At 39.1% G+C, this 19613-nt stretch overlaps 3 protein-coding genes across 4 annotated transcripts; 2 read left to right on the forward strand and 1 right to left on the reverse strand.

Moving 5' to 3' along the window:
* Window positions 1–1861: 1861 nt before the first annotated feature.
* Window positions 1862–5117, forward strand: LOC125252888. Of its 2 annotated transcripts, XM_048166537.1 has the most exons (7): window positions 1862–2072; window positions 2738–3208; window positions 3305–3449; window positions 3566–3873; window positions 4022–4460; window positions 4565–4701; window positions 4832–5040. In XM_048166537.1, exons 1-5 carry the CDS (start codon window positions 2053–2055, stop codon window positions 4263–4265), a joined length of 1188 nt encoding a protein of 395 aa, XP_048022494.1. In that variant the 5' UTR covers window positions 1862–2052; the 3' UTR covers window positions 4266–4460; window positions 4565–4701; window positions 4832–5040. The 2 variants fall into 2 exon arrangements, with proteins under 2 accessions (XP_048022494.1, XP_048022493.1); XM_048166536.1 differs by having other exon boundaries at window positions 4022–4701; window positions 4832–5117.
* Window positions 4419–6856, forward strand: LOC125252307. The gene is made up of 6 exons (XM_048165493.1): window positions 4419–4460; window positions 4565–4701; window positions 4832–5029; window positions 5124–5350; window positions 5661–5873; window positions 5982–6856. Exons 1-6 carry the CDS (start codon window positions 4419–4421, stop codon window positions 6308–6310), a joined length of 1146 nt encoding a protein of 381 aa, XP_048021450.1. The 3' UTR covers window positions 6311–6856.
* Window positions 6857–13829: 6973 nt separating this feature from the next.
* Window positions 13830–15708, reverse strand: LOC125253314 (urokinase plasminogen activator surface receptor-like). The gene is made up of 5 exons (XM_048167238.1): window positions 15567–15708; window positions 15365–15484; window positions 14927–15058; window positions 14620–14727; window positions 13830–14484 (listed from the first exon to the last, which is right to left on the reverse strand). The coding sequence occupies exons 1-5, from the start codon at window positions 15613–15615 to the stop codon at window positions 14294–14296; spliced, it is 600 nt and encodes a 199-aa protein (XP_048023195.1). The 5' UTR covers window positions 15616–15708; the 3' UTR covers window positions 13830–14293.
* Window positions 15709–19613: the final 3905 nt, after the last annotated feature.

Genomic DNA, 19613 nt, shown 5'->3' on the forward strand with positions numbered 1-19613 from the left:
GTGCCTCTGAGGCTAACCTTTTGTTGACTGCTTTGCAGATTTTAAACCTTGACCTGATTGGTGTAAGGTGAATGGGCTAAAAACAGGATGAAAATGGGCCCATTTTAAACACAGCGACTCACCCCCACCAGCCTGGAAAGGTGTGAAAGTCAGCCTGTAAGCAGCACTTCATATGTGAATTTTGGAGTATGGTATAATTATCTAGTTTGAATACCTACTTAAAAGTTTCAAAAGTTGACCTGGAATGACCATCAAGAAAAAAAAGAAAAAAAAAGTTAAACCATAAATAAATAAAATAAAAAACTTCAGGACATCTCATTTGTCAAAGTTTCTCCTAGTTTGTTATAAGACACACAGGTTTAACTTCTCCCCCCCCTTTTTTTATTAGGAGGTATAAAGTTATTTTATTTCTGTAAAATTCTACTCTATAATTTATGGTATTTATGTTTTAAAGCACTGCCCCATTTCTACATGTTTTGGTGAGACCAGGATAAAATTCTGCCCAGGGGATTCATTGTTAACCTGGCCTCACTGAAGAGGGCAGATTTTCTACTGAATCATAGGCCTAGCTAAACATATATTGGTTCCTTTTTATATGTAGCACTTAATCCATCTTTATGACAACATGTCAATATACAAAATAAGATGTCCTAAATTTTTTCTTTTATTTATTTATTCTTTTTTTTTTTCTTTTATTAGGTTACCTCAAGTATAAAGTTCATTTTTGGGGTCAGACCAGGAGAAAATTCTCCCCAGGGGAGCATTCCAAAAATATTTTATACATTTAATAAATATATTCTTAGTATTGTTTTTTTTTTTTTTTTTTTGTTTTTGTTTTTTATATATCTCTCAATATTTACAAGTGTGATTATTTTCCAGATGCTGGGTCCTCCCACCTGATAAACAACAGCAATCAACCTGGATGGTGTAAGGTGAATGGGCTAAAAACAGGATGAAAATGGGCCCATTTTAAACACAGCGACTCACCCCCACCAGCCTGGAAAGGTGTGAAAGTCAGCCTGTAAGCAGCACTTCATATGAGAATTTTGGAGTATGGTATAATTATCTAGTTTGAATACCTACTTAAAAGTTTCAAAAGTTGACCTGGAATGACCATCAAGAAAAAAAAAGAAAAAGAAAAAAAAAAGTTAAACCATAAATAAATAAAATAAAAAAACTTCAGGACATCTCATTTGTCAAAGTTTCTCCTAGTTTGTTATAAGACACACAGGTTTAACTTCTCCCCCCCCCCTTTTTATTAGGAGGTATAAAGTTATTTTATTTCTGTAAAATTCTACTCTATAATTTATGGTATTTATGTTTTAAAGCACTGCCCCATTTCTACATGTTTTGGTGCAACCAGGATACAATTCTGCCCAGGGGATTCATTGTTAACCTGGCCTCACTGAAGAGGGCAGATTTTCTACTGAATCATAGGCCTAGCTAAATATATACTGGTTCCTTTATATATGTAGCACTTAATCCATCTTTATGACAACGTGTCAATATACAAAATAAAATGTTTTATTTTATTTATTTATTCTTCTTTTTTTCTTTTATTAGGTGAAATGAAAATCAATACAAGTATAAAAACATTAACTATATATTCAATTTATTAATGCTGCTGGGGAAAGTGTTAATAATTTGACTTTATACTATTTTATTAACAAGATTAATCAAAGGTCACCGCAAGTATAAAGGTCATTTTTGGGGTCAGACCAGCAGAAAATTCTCCCCAGGGGAGCATTCCAAAAATATTTTATACATTTAATAAATATATTCTTAGTATTGTTTTTTTTTTGTTTTTTTTTTGTTTTTTATATATCTCTCAATATTTACAAGTGTGATTATTTTCCAGATGCTGGGTCCTCCCACCTGATAAACAATAGCAATCAACCTGATTGGTCTGCTTGACGATGACATCACACAACTGGGGGTCTATACATACTGCAGGTTGTGAATCACACATTTACTTTGATTTCAAATCAGACTACGGATACCACCTTTTGACTTTTGCAAGGACATCTTGAACTTTTAAGTTGAAACTTGAAAATGGCATCAGAATCCAACATGTAAGTTCAAATTTATTTTCTCTACTTGATTTTTTTCCTATTTGTGTTGTGTCTGATCCAAACTTTTTTCCAGGTTATTGCCACGTTCTTGTTATATGCTGTTATTTGCCTATTTGTTTGTTATTGTTATATGCCAGTTGACATAGTACGGATAAAAACATGATAAAACTAATCTTGATCAAATTGTGAAAAAAACTAAAGGATAGGTTTCCCTCTTTGTTTTTCTACACTGTAAAAAAAGAAAAGTTGACTTAACCTACAATTATAAGGCAACTTCCTGCACAGCTTTTTTTTTTTTTTTTTTTTAGTTTACTCAACTCTAACATCAGTTAAATAAACTCTATACTTGAGTAAACTCAAAAAAGCTGTGCATCAAGTTGCCTTATAATTAAGTTAAGTCAACTTTTCTTTTTTTTTAGTAAGACTTGTTTCTCACTCCTAAAACTAAAATAGGTCAAGGGTTAGGTGTGAATTGGTCAGCCACTTTAGCACACACAATAGCCTCTGTGGTAAGAAGGCTGAAAAACTGGTTCTGGTAGTATTACAGTAGCTTTATATGATAAGTTTTGCTGGTTAAGGGTCACATCAGGCCTCTGTGTTAAGAATGCTCTGTCTTCATTCATTTTCACATTTGTAATCTTTGGTGTGTCTGCTTTGTCTCACAGGCAGAAATCTGACCGTCGCATTGTTCACTGCCTGCTGTGTGAAAAACCACAGGACATGCTGACGACGCACCTGAGTAGGGTCTGCATGAAACACAGCACGCCCGAAGAACGTCTGGAGGAGGCGAACAGGGCCAAGGAGTCCACCAAGGCGTGGACACGGGAAGCCAGAAACTGGGACTACAAGGAGATGGTTAAACGTTACCCCCACAGACCATCTAGGCTGGCTCTTCTGGAAGAGCTGCGCCAAAGAAAGTTTTTCGTGGCCAACGCTCCTAACCAGGCAGACCTGGAACCCGAAGAACCGTCCAGCAGCACAGCTGACCTTCCCACAGCCAGTGGCCTTTCTGCAGCAGCCGGTGGCAGCTCTGAAGCGGCTGGTGTCAGCTCTCAAGCGGCTGGTGGTGTCTTGGTTTCGGAGGAAAGCAGCTCTGAAGGCAGCACCACCGATCCAAGTGACAAAACATGGCAAAGGTACGTTTTAAACCTCACACACATCAGTGCAAAAACTGTGAACAAACTGTAAGGTTGCTTTGAGCTAATTTTCTTCTGTCTGTATTTTTCTTTCAGAGATCAAGCGCAGCCGAGCGCAGGTGTCCGGGTCAAAATGATGAGCATGGGGCTCTATCAAAAATTCCCTGCAGAAGAGGCCATGTTACAAGACTTCAAGGGCTACTTGATTAACACCCTGCAGGTCCCAAACTGCCAGCAAGTGGTAAGATGCATCCCATTTCTGTTTCTTTTTAGTCTGTTCCGTATTGCTCTCGGGTGTCTGTGTGTGGCTTTTCTTCTCACTGCATCATCTCACACTTATCTTTTTCCTTATCACAGATAGACAACGTCTCCAGGATGCTGAGATACATCCAGCCAAGTGGGGATAAAGTCACCTTAGACTTCCTGCTAAAGTCCACTGAGACCAAGGACTTCCTCACCCAACTCCGGCGCGCTGACATGGGCCCCGCCACCATACTGAACTACATAAAGAACATGATCCGGTTTGTTCAGTATCTGAAGACCCACCTCAACTTGGTTGCAGCAGATCCTGACTTCTACAGGAAGTGTCAGGCCTACATCGACCTCCTCACTTCCCTCAGAAAGCCAGTTTCCAAGTCGAACAGCAAGGTCACTTGTAAAATCAGGTCAGTTGCTAATCTGCCTTCCATTTTGTTTTCTTTCATGACTTCCTCCATGTTGATAGTACTTCTGTGCTGGCTGTACATCTGGGGTTATGTGCTACAGACATGTGTGTAATTCTCCGCCGCATTGTTGTCTTGTATGTCATTCTAGGTATGAACGGTTCATTGAGGGTGAGAAGAGCCTTCAGGAGTGCCAGGCAGTCCTCCGGAAGGCCAAGAAAGACATGCTGTCCGTTTATGGGAGGATGCTGGAAGGTGACCATGTGGCTTCAGAGGAAAAGACCATTTTCCACTACTACTGTGAAGCAATCCTGATCCTCGGTCACTTCCAGAGACCAGGAGCGGTGGAGGGATTAACTGTAAGTGGTTTAGTTTTTGTGGGGGCATCAGCCTAAACAGATTATATTGGGTAGTCTGCAAAGAGGACGTTTATGTCAGTTATTCACTCTGAGTTTTTTTTTTTTTTTTTTCAGACGGCAGAGTGGGATAACAGGAAAAATTCTGGGGGAAAGGTGTGTGTGGCTGTCAGCGAACACAAGACTGCGGCAATGCAGATCGCCGTGTTTGCCCTAACAATGGAGGAGGCAGCAGTAAGTACACTTTGCACAGACTAAATTGCCTTACCATAAAATACAGTAACACCAGCAATGAACCAACAGATATTAACAGATTTTTTTTTTGTTTGTCTCTGCAGATGCTGGACGCATACTACACCTGGATCCGCCCTGACTGCATCCAGCCGGATGTAGATCACGGAAACAGGTTGTTTGTCTCAACATCGGGCACGAAGATCAGGAGTGCAACCAATGACCTCAGTCGTCTGCACGCACAGTAAGTATTAACAGCAGTCCATAAGTCCAAAAATATCTGTTGATTTGTGCATTTATTAAATGAATCAGCCTCTAGAAAATGATATAATTCAAGTTTTGGAGTTTCATCTGATATTTCTGCCCCATTGCAGCTACAAACTGCCCAACATCAAGAGCCAGCAGGTACGCAGGACCGTGGAGACAGATGCGGCTGCAAACTTCACAGAGGAGCAGAAGGCGTCTGTCGCACACTACATGGCCCATTCGACGGCAGTGGCAAATCAGCACTATCGAATGAAGACCCTGGACTCTGTGGTGGCAACCTCAAACCTGCTCAGCTCCATGAGTCGGTATGTAATTATCTGAAACGGTTATAATTATGTTTCTCAACGCTCATCCGTCAGTTTGTCAGTGTGTAACCGTGAAACCTTTTCAATGTTGCAGCTACTCTTCTGACGACTCTGAAGAGGGCACCCAGGCAGAGAAGAGAAGGCGAGTGGAAGAAAAAGTGAGCGGTGACTTTGACGTTTTCCTACAGGCCTTCCCTGTAGGAATCACTGGCCAGCCACCCAACAAAACCCAGAGAGCAAAAGCTGGGTTCCCCACCGACAGAGTCTTCTACGACAAGTGGAGAGCTCTGCAGTACAGCAAGCGGGAGCAACATCTTTTGTGTAAGTGTATATACTTTCTTAGTTTGTCTTTATATGCTTTATATACTGCATATAAAATCATTGGCTAATAGATATAAAAAAAAAATATTGCAATCAAAACCAAAAAGCCACTATATTTTTACATGTATCATTTTATATACATATATGGTCTATGCATATATTGCAATACATTGGAAAATATAAATATTAAATCCCATGTATAAGAATATATTGCCTAATATATTACATGTTATTTTCCAATATACTGCAAAATATTTTTGTTTCATAAGGGTGAACCTGAATTTTAATTTAAATGTTCTCTCTTTGACAGCAAAATGCTCAAGATATGCCCCGACTGCAGCGAAGGTGGCTAAAGTCATAGAGGCAGAGGGGTGGACGGCCAATCATCCCCGTCCAGAGGACGTCATTGCAAAGTGGAGGCCGCTCAGCAGAGCACAGGCACAGAGTGACCCAGCCATCATCAGGGGGGTGACCAGTCAGAAATGGTCGGGTCTGGCTGTGAAGGATTTTGGGGGGCAGAAAGGTATAAATTGATATATGAATATAATATCATCATGAACAGCATATTAATGACAAAATGTAGTAACATAATTCCTGTTACAAATGTTAAAAACGTTGTTTTTCGCCACAGGAGTTGTTGCAACCAAGGCCTTCAGGAAGGGCTCCATCCTGTGTGATTTCCACGGAAAGGTGATCACAGGTGCTGAGGGCAGGGAGATGGCAGAGATGCAGGATGAGCTGGGCCACCTGTTTTTCTTTAAACATGGCAGTGAGGAAGTCTGCATCGACGCGGAGACCTTCCCCTGTGAGTGCCACCCGTCTCTGGAAACCAAAGGGAGATTTGATTACGCACTCCAAGAAGAACTTCAACGTGCAGCCACGCCACTGCGTAGTGAAGCTTCAAGAAGGAGACAGGGACGTCCTGCTCTTTCAGGCCACAAAGGACATTTCCAAAGATGAGAAGATCCGCTTCGACCACAGCATAAAGAAGACAGCCAAACGGAAAATCTACCCGCATTTGGCGCTTGGCGGGTGTTAATTTCGGACCCTACATATTTGTATTGAGCAATTTAGCCAGCCCACATCATAACGCATGTCAGACAACATTTGCAACTATAGTTGAAGTCTGTAACTTACCCACACAGCAGGGGACTCCTAGGCGGATCCGCATTCAAGTCGCCAAACCCGCGTGACTGTCACATTCGTTTTGACGCCGCCCAGAGGATCAGGTCCGCATCCGGGCGGTGTTATAAATTCTACTGTCAATCAGCGGATCTTGAGTGGACCCACGTCGGATCCGTGGACGCGCACGCGCCTTTCCTGTTACGGTTGTATCAATTTGCGGGTCCCAAACGGACCCGCCGCGGAGGTAAGGTTTTAATCGCGGATGCGGAGCGGATGCAGCGCGGAGCCAAGGCGGGGTCCGCGATCTGCCTCCGTTACAGATCCGTCACTGCGCGCAAGTGGACTCCGATACGGGTCCGTTCGTGGCAGAGGTGGAAAGTCCAGGGGTCAGAAAGTAAAAGTCCTGCCATATTTTTTTTCCAGCCGCTGAAGCGCTGTTAAAGTTAATGAGATAAATAAGTGTTTAATTGAGTGATGATTGACCATTATTGAAGACACCTGATGATAACAAGCAGAATCACCAAAGGAGAAAATCACAATTTTTTTAGACACCATCACAGAGGTCATGGCTTGCTTTAGTTGGGCTCTTGATCCTTCACTTTTTAATATTAGATTTTGTTTGGGCTGTTGTAACAGCTAGTCAAGCAAACAGAAAAGATGATCAGGTGGTGTTGGTTATGTTTTCACATAATCATTATTTGATCTGAATCTCTGAACTCATTTAGAGCCCAAGTTAGATTTACATTATTGATTACAGCAGCACTGTGATTCTACAGCAGAAGATCAGCTTTATCAATAAAATATGAAGGATTTCTTAAAAGTTGTTCTGATATTAAAAAAAAAAAAACCTTCTTTTAGTCACACACAGACATCAAGAATCAGCCTGTGAATCTCAACAACGGTGACAAGCAACATATTCTGATCAACAGATCAACTCTGAACATTAGAAAACAAGCTACTAAAAAGTCACATAAAAACAGCAAAATTTAAATAGTGAGAATAAAGAAAATTACTAAGACAATTAAGCTCATAATTTATTCATGCAGCAATGCATGATGGGAGCCATGGATGAATTTTGATTGGTGGCACCCAGAATGCATTGCAACATGCTTTATTATTCTCACCACTGTTGAGATTCACAGGCTGATTCTTGATGTCTGTGTGTCTAAATGAGAGCATTTTTCTTTCTAAGAACAACTTTTGATGAAACTTTTGAATTATTTTGAAAAAAAGCTGGATCTTCTGCAGCATAATCACAGTGCTGCTATAATCAATAATGTAAATCTAACTCAGAGATTGGGCTCTAAATGAGTTCAGTATTCAGATCAAATAATGAATATGTGAAAACATAACCAACACCACCTGGTCATCTTTTAACTTTGCTTGTCTGGTTGGTTTTAATGCAGTTAAAACTGCCTAAATAAATTCTAACATTAGAAAGTCAAGGGTCAAGAGCTCAACTAAAGCAAACCATGACCTCTGTGATGGTGTCTTAAAAATTATGATTTTCTCCTTTGGTGATTCTGCTTGTTATCATCAGGTGTCTTCAATAATGGTCAATCATCACTCAATTAATCACTTATTTATCTCATTAATGCTTCAGTGGGTGGAAAAAAAATATGGCAGGACTTTTACTCTCTGAGCCCTGGACTTTCCACCTCTGCCGCGATACCTTTTGCTGTGTGGGTAGTCTCGGCACACAGACTGGTTAGGCAAGGCTATGTCTGTAGTGACAAGGCTCATTATTCTATTATTTGCTTACCTTGATTGTCTTCCAAACTTTCACACGTGCCGACTCCGACTCCGAACCTATGCTCCGAACTCTCTCTGAACTTCTCACACGCAACTGACGTATCAGGTGCAAGGTTTTCAGCCAATCAACGATCAGAGAATACTGCAGTGAGAACGTTGTAGGGAGATGTAACAGCTGTGGGCCTTAAACTCCTCTCCTGTCATTAATACGCGGTGGTCTAGTCATCAACAGGAAATTAACGGATTGAGAGGGGAGAAAAATGGATTTTGGCGTGACATTTCTTGTGTGTGCATGAGAGCGTGAGATTGATGCTGAAAGCGTGAGTGTCACGCCAGATGCGTGAGAGTTGGCAACCCTGTGTTTTCTTGTAGTATTTCTTGTCAAAGGTATCATGCAGTATTATAGAAGAGGACACAGTAAGCAAGGCTGATTTTATGCTGAGTTTACTTTTTTCCCATCGAGGGTGTTACGTGGCTGTGTAGTTTTTATTTTTAAAGACCCGTAGGTGGCGGTGAAGTTCTGGATTGGTGGAAGCACGATGACGTTACCGAGTTTCCGGCATAAATAAGCGTGGATGGCGTCAATGAAGTCTCTCTCGCTGGGCTGGTCTCGCTGGTGTCTCTCTCTGGGTTCTCCCCTCGATGCGGTCCTTTTGAACATCCATCGTCCGCTCTCATGGGCCGTAACATATTTGGGGGCTCGTCCGGGATCTGGATTAATAGGATCTGGATGATCTGAATGATCCGAATGATCTCGATTTTTGCGTGGCTTCGTTTGATCTTTTGATCTGTTCACGCGTCTCGGATTTGTTACTTTGTAACTTCGTTGAGTCACAGTTGCTTGGTGTGAATTTCGGCTCGTGTAGTGCATGTTTTATTTTTCTCTTCAACCTTTCGACGATTAAAATCTAACCATGTTTGAATTAACGGATTTTATTGCGAATCCGACGCAAGCGGAGCTGTTTCAAATTAATAGAACTGATCTTATGAAAATTGCTGCTTATTATAAGGTAAGTTTTCGCAATACTGCATCTAAACGTGAACTGCAGATTTTGCTTGTTGATTCGTTATATAAACAAGGCGTCTTTGGTGATGAGGAAAGGCTGGTAGACTATCCCGAATTAGTTGAGGGTAGTTCAGAGGATCTTGCGCTGCAAGTTAAAAAGCTGGAGTTGCAAGCTAAAGAGCACGAAAGAGGTTTGTTAAGAGAAAGGGAGGAATGGGAACGTGAGAGAGAGAGACGAAGAGAGCGTGAGAGACATGAACTTGAGTTGAAAAAGCTTGAAATGGAACAAGCGTGTCGCCTCAAAGAAATGGAGTTGAAAGCTCGTGAAAGAGGTGTAACAGATAACTCTGAGTTTGACGTGAGTCGTAACATTCGCATTGTCCCTCCTTTTCGAGAGCAGGAGGTAGACAAATTTTTTGCGCTTTTCGAACGTGTTGCTACTAATCTTAAGTGGCCGAAAACATTTTGGCCTATGTTGCTGCAGTGTGTTTTTGTGGGTAAAGCCCAGGAGGCATATTCTTTGTTGTCAGTGGAAGAGTCTCTTGATTATGATCAAGTGAAAACAGCCGTTCTTAGAGTTTATGAACTGGTTCCTGAGGCGTATCGCCAAAAATTCCGTAACCATCGAAAAACTGATGAGTCTTACGTTGAATTTATTAGAGAGAAGGAATCTATGTTTGATCGGTGGTGTGCTTCTATGAAAGTGCAATCTTTTGAAGAGCTCCATGAACTGATTTTATTAGAAGAATTTAAAAACTGCCTGCCTGACCGTGTCGCAACATATTTAAATGAGCAAAAAGTTCTGAAATGTTCTGCTGCAAATCGTTAAGCAGGTAGTAGTTCCTTCCTCATATCGTTCTGAAATTCTGAAACTCGCACATGATTGTCCGTTTGCCGGTCATTTGGGAGTAAATAAAACATACGATCGTGTACTCCGTTGTTTTTTCTGGCCTGGCTTAAAAAGCGATGTAGCAAGCTATTGCCGAAGCTGTCATGTGTGCCAAATGATTGGAAAACCGAATCAGAAAATTTCACCTGCTCCGTTGTATCCAATTCCAGCCATTGGTGAACCATTTGAGCGTGTTTTAATTGACTGTGTCGGTCCCTTACCTCGTACGAAGTCTGGTAATCAGTACCTTTTAACGATCATGTGTACATCAACGCGTTTTCCAGAGGCAATTCCTCTGCGAAAAATTACAGCACCAGTGATTGTGAAGTCACTTATCAAATTCTTCTCGTTGTTTGGCCTTCCGCGTACCATTCAGTCAGATCAAGGTACGAATTTTATGTCTCATGTGTTTAAACAAGCTCTGGATCAGTTGCATATTCAACACTGCACTTCTAGTTGTTACCATCCAGAAAGTCAGGGGGCACTCGAAAGGTTCCACCAGACCTTGAAATCTATGCTACGTGCATTTTGTTTGGAGTTCCAAAAAGACTGGGACGATGGAGTGCCTATGGCTATGTTTGCAGTGAGGGAGGTAGTGCAGGAGTCGTTGGGTTTTAGTCCGGCCGAGTTAGTGTTCGGACATACTGTCCGCGGCCCACTAAAACTGATCAAAGATCATTGGTCTAATGTTTCGAGTCCAAAGAATATCCTTGACTTTGTTTCAGAGTTTCGTTTTAAATTGCACCGTGCATGTGAGCTGGCTAAACAGAATTTGGAGATGTCACAACAACGAATGAAAAAACGTTTTGATCGTGGTGCTAAACTTCGTAGTTTCTCTCCTGGTGACAAGGTATTAGTGCTTTTGCCAGTACCTGGATCAGCCTTACAGGCTCGTTACTATGGTCCTTACCAGGTGAAGGAAAAGGTGAGTAAGCTCGACTATGTGATTATGACATCTGACAGAAAGAAAAAAACTCGTCTGTGTCATGTTAACATGCTCAAGCCGTACTGTGAGAGGCAGCCAGATTCGTCTGGACAAAAGTCGGCTGTGTTAATTGTTTCATCCGCAGATTCCCCGGGGGTTAAAGAGCAGGAGCTGTCCGGTGCTGAATCTCTGACCTGTCCATCGCCTTGTGCCGTTCCTGATAACGCTCTCGCTTTATCCATACTTGAGGAGGATGGGGTTAATTTTCCTTCTTCAGAATTGGTGGCAGGAAGGTTGAAAAATTCTGAAATAATGCAAAACCTTGACTCATTTCTTTCCTATTTGAATGTTACCGAAGGCGCTGATGTGAGTAACATTATTCGGACGTACGGTAATCTGTTTTCTGATGTTCCCTCTCGTACTACGTTGATCGAACATGATATTGATGTTGGCAATTCTTTGCCTATTAAACAGCACGCGTACCGGGTAAGTCCTGAGAAACGAATTCAGCTACAAAAAGAGGTGACCTTCATGCTTGATAATAACATCACAGAGCCAAGCTTCAGTCCTTGGAGCTCGCCTTGTTTGTTGGTTAAAAAGTCGGACGGAACGTTTTTTTTGTACTGATTTTAGATGCGTGAATTCTGTAACAAAACCAGATAGTTATCCATTGCCTCGTATGGAAGATTGCGTGGATCGCGTTGGAAATGCTGCTTTCGTTACTAAAATCGACCTGCTTAAAGGTTACTGGCAGGTGCCTTTGTCAGATCGTGCGAAAGAGATCAGTGCATTCGTAACACCAGACCATTTCCTACATTACACCGTAATGGCTTTCGGTTTACGAAACGCACCGGCAACTTTCCAACGGATAGTAAATCGTGTCATTGATGGCATGCATAATGTTGAAGTGTATTTGGATGATTTGGTTGTTTACAGCGCGTCTTGGTCAGAACATTTAGAACAACTTGATTTCTTGTTCCGTCGTCTGTCTCTTGCTAACCTCACGGTTAACTTAGCCAAGTGCGAATTTGGTTGAGCAAAGGTAACGTATCTAGGAAAGATTGTTGGTGGCGGAGAAGTTCGTCCTGTTGAGTCTAAGGTTGAGGCTATTATTAATTTTCCTGCGCCTACGACGCGCCGAGAACTTCGCCGATTCATTGGCATGGTTGGGTATTACAGGAGTTTTTGTAAAAACTTTTCTGCTGTGTCTTCTCCTTTAACGGATCTTCTTAGCCCCAAAGTACCATTTAAGTGGACTGAAACGTGTCAAACGAGTTTCGAAAAAATCAAAGCGCTTCTGACTAATTTTCCTGTTCTCGCTGCTCCTGATTTTTCGTCCCAGTTTCTACTTGCTGTTGATGCAAGTGATACCGGTGCGGGAGCGGTTCTCCTTCAACGAGATCAATTTGGTGTTGAGCATCCTGTTTGCTATTTCTCGCGCAAATTTAATAGACATCAACAGAATTACTCCACCATTGAGAAGGAGGCGCTCGCGCTTATCCTTGCACTTCAACATTTCGATGTTTATATTGGTTCTGTTTCATATCCTTTGATTGTTTACACGGACCATAATCCCTTAGTCTTTCTAAATCGAATGAAGAATAATAACCAACGTTTGATGCGCTGGAGTTTTTACTACAGGCTCGTGAGTTGGTAATTCGACATATTCGTGGTAAGGATAATCTTATTGCTGACGCCTTATCCCGTGTTTAGATTGAATAAATTGTATGCACACTTTACTTAAGTAAAGGAGAAGGTAAGATCATTTCTTTTCTACAGTTTATTCACTTAAGGGTGAGGGTGTTACGTGGCTGTGTAGTTTTTATTTTTAAAGACCCGTAGGTGGCGGTGAAGTTTTGGATTGGTGGAAGCACGATGACGTTACCGAGTTTCCGGCATAAATAAGTGTGGATGGCGTCAATGGAGTCTCTCTCGCTGGGCTGGTCTCGCTGGTGTCTCTCTCTGGGTTCTCCCCTCGATGCAGTCCTTTTGAACATCCATCGTCCGCTCTCATGGGCCATAACAGAGGGAAAAAACTGACTTTAAGTATTTATAAGAAAGTTTCTCTTAATTCTTAAAGAACCATAGTTTTTACTCAGTTGTGGTGAAAACAAGCTTCTATAATATTATTTTAACTAAATTAGAAAGCTGAGACTTTTCCAGTAACTCAATAAAACAAAAATGTGTTTCTGGGTCAAAGTGACTCAAAATGAGCAAGTTCATTATTGTGAATTTTTTTCAATATTTCGACAGACATATTCAGTGTTTCTTTTAACTCTTTCAGGGAGTTTAACATGTGGGTTCAGGGGATCCTCTCACTTGGTACATTACAATAATAAAAAGTAAAAAAAAAAGTATTGTAGGAGCCATTTGTATTGTAAAGTTTTTGTTGTCCACTGAGGTGCGCTGTGACTCAGTATATTTTAGAAAACCTGGCTAACAAGTGTGCTTGTTGGTAATTTGGAAGCACAGTTTTTGACCAGGGTAGCTTGCAAGAAGGTGGAATATTATGGATGATTGTTTCCCACAGAAAAAATGTAAAAAGACAACTGTGTCTTTTTTCTGAGAAAACAAGTCAGAATTGCGAGATATAAACTCACAATTCTGACTTTTTTTCTTGCAATTATGAGTTTATATCTCGAAATTCTGACTTTATAAATCACAATTGCAACTTTATTAATTCTGAGATTTAAAAAAAAAAATCAGAATTGTGAAATTAAAAAGTCACCTTTACCTTTTTTATTAGGTGTCATCAGCATCAAGGAATGAGAGACACAGGAAGTGGATTTAAGGCAATGTTTATTCATTGGAACAAAAGAAAGACATTGTTTGCTTCTATGGATTCTGTACACATGAAAAACTTGCTCACTCCTGTTATCAAAGACAAAGGCTTAAAGAAAAGCCATAACAATTATTAATAGAGCTCAAACTATCAAATTGCTATTTATTGTCAGATATAATAATCAACACAAACAAAAACTGAGTTATATACAAAACTTTTAATTGCATGATGTGCATGAGGTAAAATGATAAACATTTACAAAGTATTTGTAAAATGTTATCATAATATCTGTTTATTTCTCTTGTTGCATTTGTGATATTTAACTGAACAGGAAAATCCTGATATTGAGAACTCAATTATTGTTTTACAAAAAATGTATTGAATCAATAAAGAAATAATTCTAATATTGTCCTCTGATAGATGATTTGATATATGTATTATTGTAGGATGAAGAGCTGCTGGATTCAGTGCAGCAGGAAGTAGGAGAGCAGAGAACAGCAGAGGAACAGGAAGCTCTGGGAGACACTCTGAGCACCGTTACACAGGTTCCCCTCACAACATGAGAAGCTCCCAAAATCACTAACTGATGCTGTGGTGCCACAAATAGATTTAGATGCACAGCCTTTTAAAGAAACTGACTGACCTCCAGAAGTCGCTGATGAAAAGAAAGAAAAAAGAGGTTGATTCAGTCTAAGTTGGACTTTGGTATATGTGATCTGTGTCATATGTTTAAACCTAAGAGAGTTTAAAAGATCATGACTTTAATCTTTGTTCTTTTTCAGATTCTCACCTGTTACTGTAATGCAGCGGTCTTCATCCCCTGTACAGATCAATTTGTTTGAGCAGCTCTGAACATCACAGGAGTAACATGTCTTTCCATTCGGGACATTAGAGGGATCTACAGGAGGAAAACAATTTTCTGTATAAAATATAATATCTAATGAAACAACACTCCTTTAGCTGCTCTATTCAATCTGTTCATGACAGAAAGTCACACCCTGCCTTTTATTTCCTGATTGAATGTCATATTTGGAAGTAAAATGAGTGTTGACTTTAAAGAAGACAGTTATTTGCACATGATCATTGAAGGACAATACCTGGAGCATCTTGGAGGTTACACTGGTCTGTGTTACAGCAGGAAGTAGTTGTCTTTGCAGTGCCTAAGTTCAGGGACCCACTTTGACAGGCAGGAGCACAATCTTTAGTCTTCACTTTAGCACTAGTGCCACCTAAAAACATGAATGATACAGGAAAGACCCATTAAACTGCACATTATTTTGATGGAAAATTTAATTATAAATATGACAAATATGTTGCATTTTTCTCATTTCAAACATTTTTTATATACAAAATCATAATCAGAGAGAAAACAGATTAAATATCAGAAATGTATGTAGAATATTCTGTGATTGAAATTGTAAATTCCACCATAAAAACAAGTATCTGTTCTGTTGCAGCACCAGTAAATAACAGCAGCATCTTCAATCAGTCAATCAGTCAAATATAACAGTAAATTTCAATCATAATGGACTTACCAGCTTGTGCCACAGATGTTGAACTCAAGCACTGAGAAGATCCACTAGGACATGTTTTTAACTTCTGATCTGCACAAGAACCTGTCAGACTCATACACTCATAACAGCTGAGAGAGTGTCCTGTAGTAATGAAACAGAGAGAGATGCATCAGTGATCTGTTATCATTCTCAGTAACATCACAAACATTATTTGTCTTTGTACCTGCAGTGAAAAGAATGAAGAGAAGAAAAACTGAGATTTGCAGATCCATCTTTGATCAGGAGGAGAATGAAATAACGTCTGTTTCAGTGCCCATTTTATAGCTTATCAAAAGGGGAGGATCTTCATGAGAAAATGAAAGTTTAACAGACATTTCTTGAAACAGAAACTTAAGCTTACATAATTTACTTAGTTTAATGCCAATTACAGTTTTTTTCATTTGCTAACATACATTTGTCCAATCTTTAGTCACATTTTCAAAACTCTAAACACATTTAGCAGAACATCCGTCTGTTGTGGCCATACCATGAACACAATTCATGTCGTTTTCACACAAAATGCAATCAATTAACACATTTCTTAAATGCTTAAATTTTCTTTTCATATAAGCTTACCTCATACCAAAATCATGGATCTTTCTCATCTTATTTGCAAATGCTTAAACACAGCAAGTCAGAAATGAAGACCTAATAATGTTCCAATCTTTAAATATAGGATAAAACCTCTAATTCTGCAACAACAGCAGCTCAAAAGTATTGAAAAAAAATATATAAAACAAATACTGAAACAATTGATAAGCATTTTTAATTAGCAGATCACTGAAATATTGAGAAATAGCAGATTCCAGTCTCAGTTGGAAGCATAGTCAGGGGTTGAACTTCTTTCCATTACATGGACATACACAGTAAAATAGGACTCTTTGAATCGGATTTGTTCAGTGTGGATGAAGAACAACACAGAGGAGCAGAGAGAAAATAATATCTGGGTAAGGGAGAAGAATAGATGAAGGAGGAAAGGAGAAGTTGGATCAGGACAAGGGAGAAGAAGAGGTATGGGAGAGGAGGAAGAATGCTGGACTGTGCATCTCTGTTTTTTTTTTCACTTACACGTGGAACCTATGAAAGCTTATTTCTGCTATGAATAGAAAATAAAAAAGGTAATTATGTCTTTTTATCTCACAATTCTGACTTTTTAAACTCAATTCCTATAGTTTATATATCACAATTCTGAGGGGGAAAAGTCTGAATTGTGAGATGTATATTCACAATTGCAAAATAAAAAAAATAAAAAATAGAATTGTGAGATAAAAAGTCACAATTACCTTTTATACTTTTTTTTATTCTGTGGTGGAAAAAAGCTTCAACAGTAACCAAAGGCCATGTATGTTGGATTTGTTGTTGATCAATGGCAGCAATTTCATGTTTTCATTTCAGTAAAAGCTTCATGTAAAGCTTTTACTACAACGATTCCACTACCACTGTTCCATATATGCAGAATATGTAGTCTGCATAGGGCACTAACTACCAAGGGGACACCATCCCATCCTCTATGGGGGCAACATCAACACCACACACCCAACCCCAGAAAGAGATTTCAACCAAGGGGGTAACTGAAGTTCTGCATAGGGGACTCATCTGACCAGTAGCTGCCCTGAGCAGTTCTGTTACTTTCTTCTTCTTTTTTTCTACTGTACATTCTATAAAGTAATGACTCACTTCTGTTGCCAAGAATGCACACATTCAGCACTCAACCAAAAATGTAGAATGGCTTACAGTACATGCATTATACTATTACTGCAGTAAAAGGAAACTGAATTATAAAAACAATGGATTTCATATTTTCTCCGGTTAGAACCGAAACATGACAAGTAATGCAGTTTTCATAATGCCATCAACTGTTAGTATTTTGACAGTCATTGCGCTTTGATTGACTATATGTTCATGTTAAATAGAAAACTAGTGCTATGTTTTGACAGAACGACTCGATTTTACAAGTGTTTTACCAAGCGTTTACCAATACTTAAAGTACTTATTCTAAACTCTTGACACAGCAACACACCTGCATCACACAATTAGCCAAATAGTTCATTTTCTGCCCAAAACCATATTTTGTTAAATAAACACAAACTCTACATTTCAAACCTTTTTCAACACATACTAATTCTATAAAAAAACACTGAAAACCTGATTCAAAATAGAGTCGTTCCGTTAAAACATAGCACTAGTTTTCTATTCAACATGAACATATAGTCATTCTGACTTTTTTCCCTCAGAATTGTGATATATAAACTATAGGAATTGTGAGATAAAAAGACATAATTACCTTTTTTATTTTCTATTCATGGCAGAAATAAGCTTTCATAGGTAAAAAAAAAAACAGAGATGCACAGTCCAGCACACATTCTTCCTCCTCTCATCCTCTTCTTCTCCCTTGTCCTGATCCAACTTCTCCTCTCCTCCTTCATCTATTCCTCTCCCTTACCCAGACTTTTTTTTTTTTTTTTTTGCTTTTCTGTGTTGTTCTTCATCCACACTGAACAAGTCCAATTCAAAAAGTCCTATTTTACTGTGTGTAGAAATTGAATTCTTTCCTGTGTGATGGAAAGAAATTGAACACCTGACTATGACTATCCACTGAGACTGGAATCTGCTATTTCTCAGTATTTCAGTGATCTGCTAATTAAAAATGCTTATCAATTGTTTCAGTATTTATTTTTTTCAATACTGTTGAACTGCTGTTGTTGCAAAAGTAGAGATTTTATCCTATATTTAAAGATTGGAACATTATTAGGTCTTCATTTCTGACTTGCTGTGTTTAAGCATTTGCAAATAAGATGAGAAAGATCCATGATTTTGGTATGAGGTAAGCTTATATGAAAAGAAAATGTAAGCATTTTAGAAACGTGTTAATTGACTGCATTTTGTGTGAAAACGACATGAATTGTGTTCATGGTATGGCCACAACAGACGGATGTTCTGCTAAATGTGNAGAGAAGGGGCACCGTTGCAGAGGGGAGGAGCATTTTCAGATTTTGATTAAATATTACGAAGCCAAACAATTTTTTTGTGTGGATTGACTTGCACGGATGAATTGTTCACCACAAAACTAACAATTTGAGCTAACAAAATAAATAAGTTCAATTTTGATTTAATGTGTACTTTAAAGGTGCCCTAGAACCCTTTTTCACAAGATGTAATATAAGTCTAAGGTGTCCCCTGAATGTGTCTGTGAAGTTTCAGCTCAAAATACCCCATAGACTTTTTATTATTCAATTTTTTAACTGCCTATTTTGGGGCATCATTAAATATGAGCTGATTCAGTGCGCATCCCCTTTAAATGCTTGCGTTCCCCACCCCCAAGCTCGCGACTCTATAATACATTGCATAAACAAAGTTCACACAGCTAATATAACCCTCAAAATGGATCTTTACAAAGTGTTCGTCATGCAGCATATCAGATCATGTAAGTATAGTATTTATTTGGATGTTTACATTTTCTAAACACAGTGATGTTTACATCTGTTGATTCGGCTGTGCAGCTCCAGATGTTAATACTGGCTTGTCTAATGCTTTGAACATGAGCTGGCATATGCAAAAGTTGGGGGCGTACATATTAATGATCCCGACTGTTACGTCACAGTCGTGTTATGTTGACATTCGCCTGCTCTTCAGAGGTCTTTTGCACAAATCAAATTTAAATAAAAGAAGGAGGAAACAATAGTGTTTGAGACTCTCTGTATATCATTTCCTTGTACACTCAAAAAAATAACTTGTTGGTCTAACTTAATTCAATTATGACACCTATTTCCACACAGTTGAACTGATTTATTTGAACTTAAGCTAGGTTAATTGTACTGATGAGTAAAATTCATCCTAATTGAATGAGATCACACCAGTTTCATTTGACATATTCTGTGAATGTTTCCTGAACATAATTCATTCTTGTTGATCCAACCAGTGCTATTGCAATTCAGACTGAGACCTTGTGCAGTGTTGCTCAAGTTTTCTGCACTTTTAAGGAAATGGAAAGACCTGTTAGTGTTTAAGTGTTTAATGTTTAGTTATTTTGAACATTTAAAAGAGTTTGTAGCGTATATATATATATATATATATATATATATATATATATATATATATATATATATATATATATATTTTTTTTTTTTGTTACCATCGTGGTGAAGATGTGTGCTTGTGCTTAGGTTGTGAATAGCTGTTGTACACAGACATACATGTTTCATGACCGTTGAGAGGAATAAAGCTGATGACC

The sequence above is a fragment of the Megalobrama amblycephala genome, linkage group LG18, assembly GCF_018812025.1.
Source record: "Megalobrama amblycephala isolate DHTTF-2021 linkage group LG18, ASM1881202v1, whole genome shotgun sequence".
Classification (NCBI taxonomy): Eukaryota; Metazoa; Chordata; class Actinopteri; order Cypriniformes; family Xenocyprididae; genus Megalobrama; species Megalobrama amblycephala.

Bases quoted from the DNA above. Each gene is read 5' to 3' on its own strand.
- LOC125252888 (XM_048166536.1), top strand. From the start codon at position 2,053: ATGGCATCAGAATCCAACAT. The intron at 3,209-3,304 runs GTACGTTTTAAA...TTTTTCTTTCAG, and splicing joins AGTGACAAAACATGGCAAAG to AGATCAAGCGCAGCCGAGCG. The intron at 3,450-3,565 runs GTAAGATGCATC...TCCTTATCACAG, and splicing joins TCCCAAACTGCCAGCAAGTG to ATAGACAACGTCTCCAGGAT.
- LOC125253314 (XM_048167238.1), bottom strand. From the start codon at position 15,615: ATGGATCTGCAAATCTCAGTTTTTCTTCTCTTCATTCTTTTCACTGCA. The intron at 15,059-15,364 runs GTAAGTCCATTA...TCATGTTTTTAG, and splicing joins AACATCTGTGGCACAAGCTG to GTGGCACTAGTGCTAAAGTG. The intron at 14,485-14,619 runs GTGAGAATCTGA...TCTTTTCATCAG, and splicing joins CCGCTGCATTACAGTAACAG to CGACTTCTGGAGGTCAGTCA.
- LOC125252307 (XM_048165493.1), top strand. From the start codon at position 4,419: ATGCAGATCGCCGTGTTTGCCCTAACAATGGAGGAGGCAGCA. The intron at 5,030-5,123 runs GTATGTAATTAT...TCAATGTTGCAG, and splicing joins CTGCTCAGCTCCATGAGTCG to CTACTCTTCTGACGACTCTG. The intron at 5,874-5,981 runs GTATAAATTGAT...TTTTCGCCACAG, and splicing joins GGATTTTGGGGGGCAGAAAG to GAGTTGTTGCAACCAAGGCC.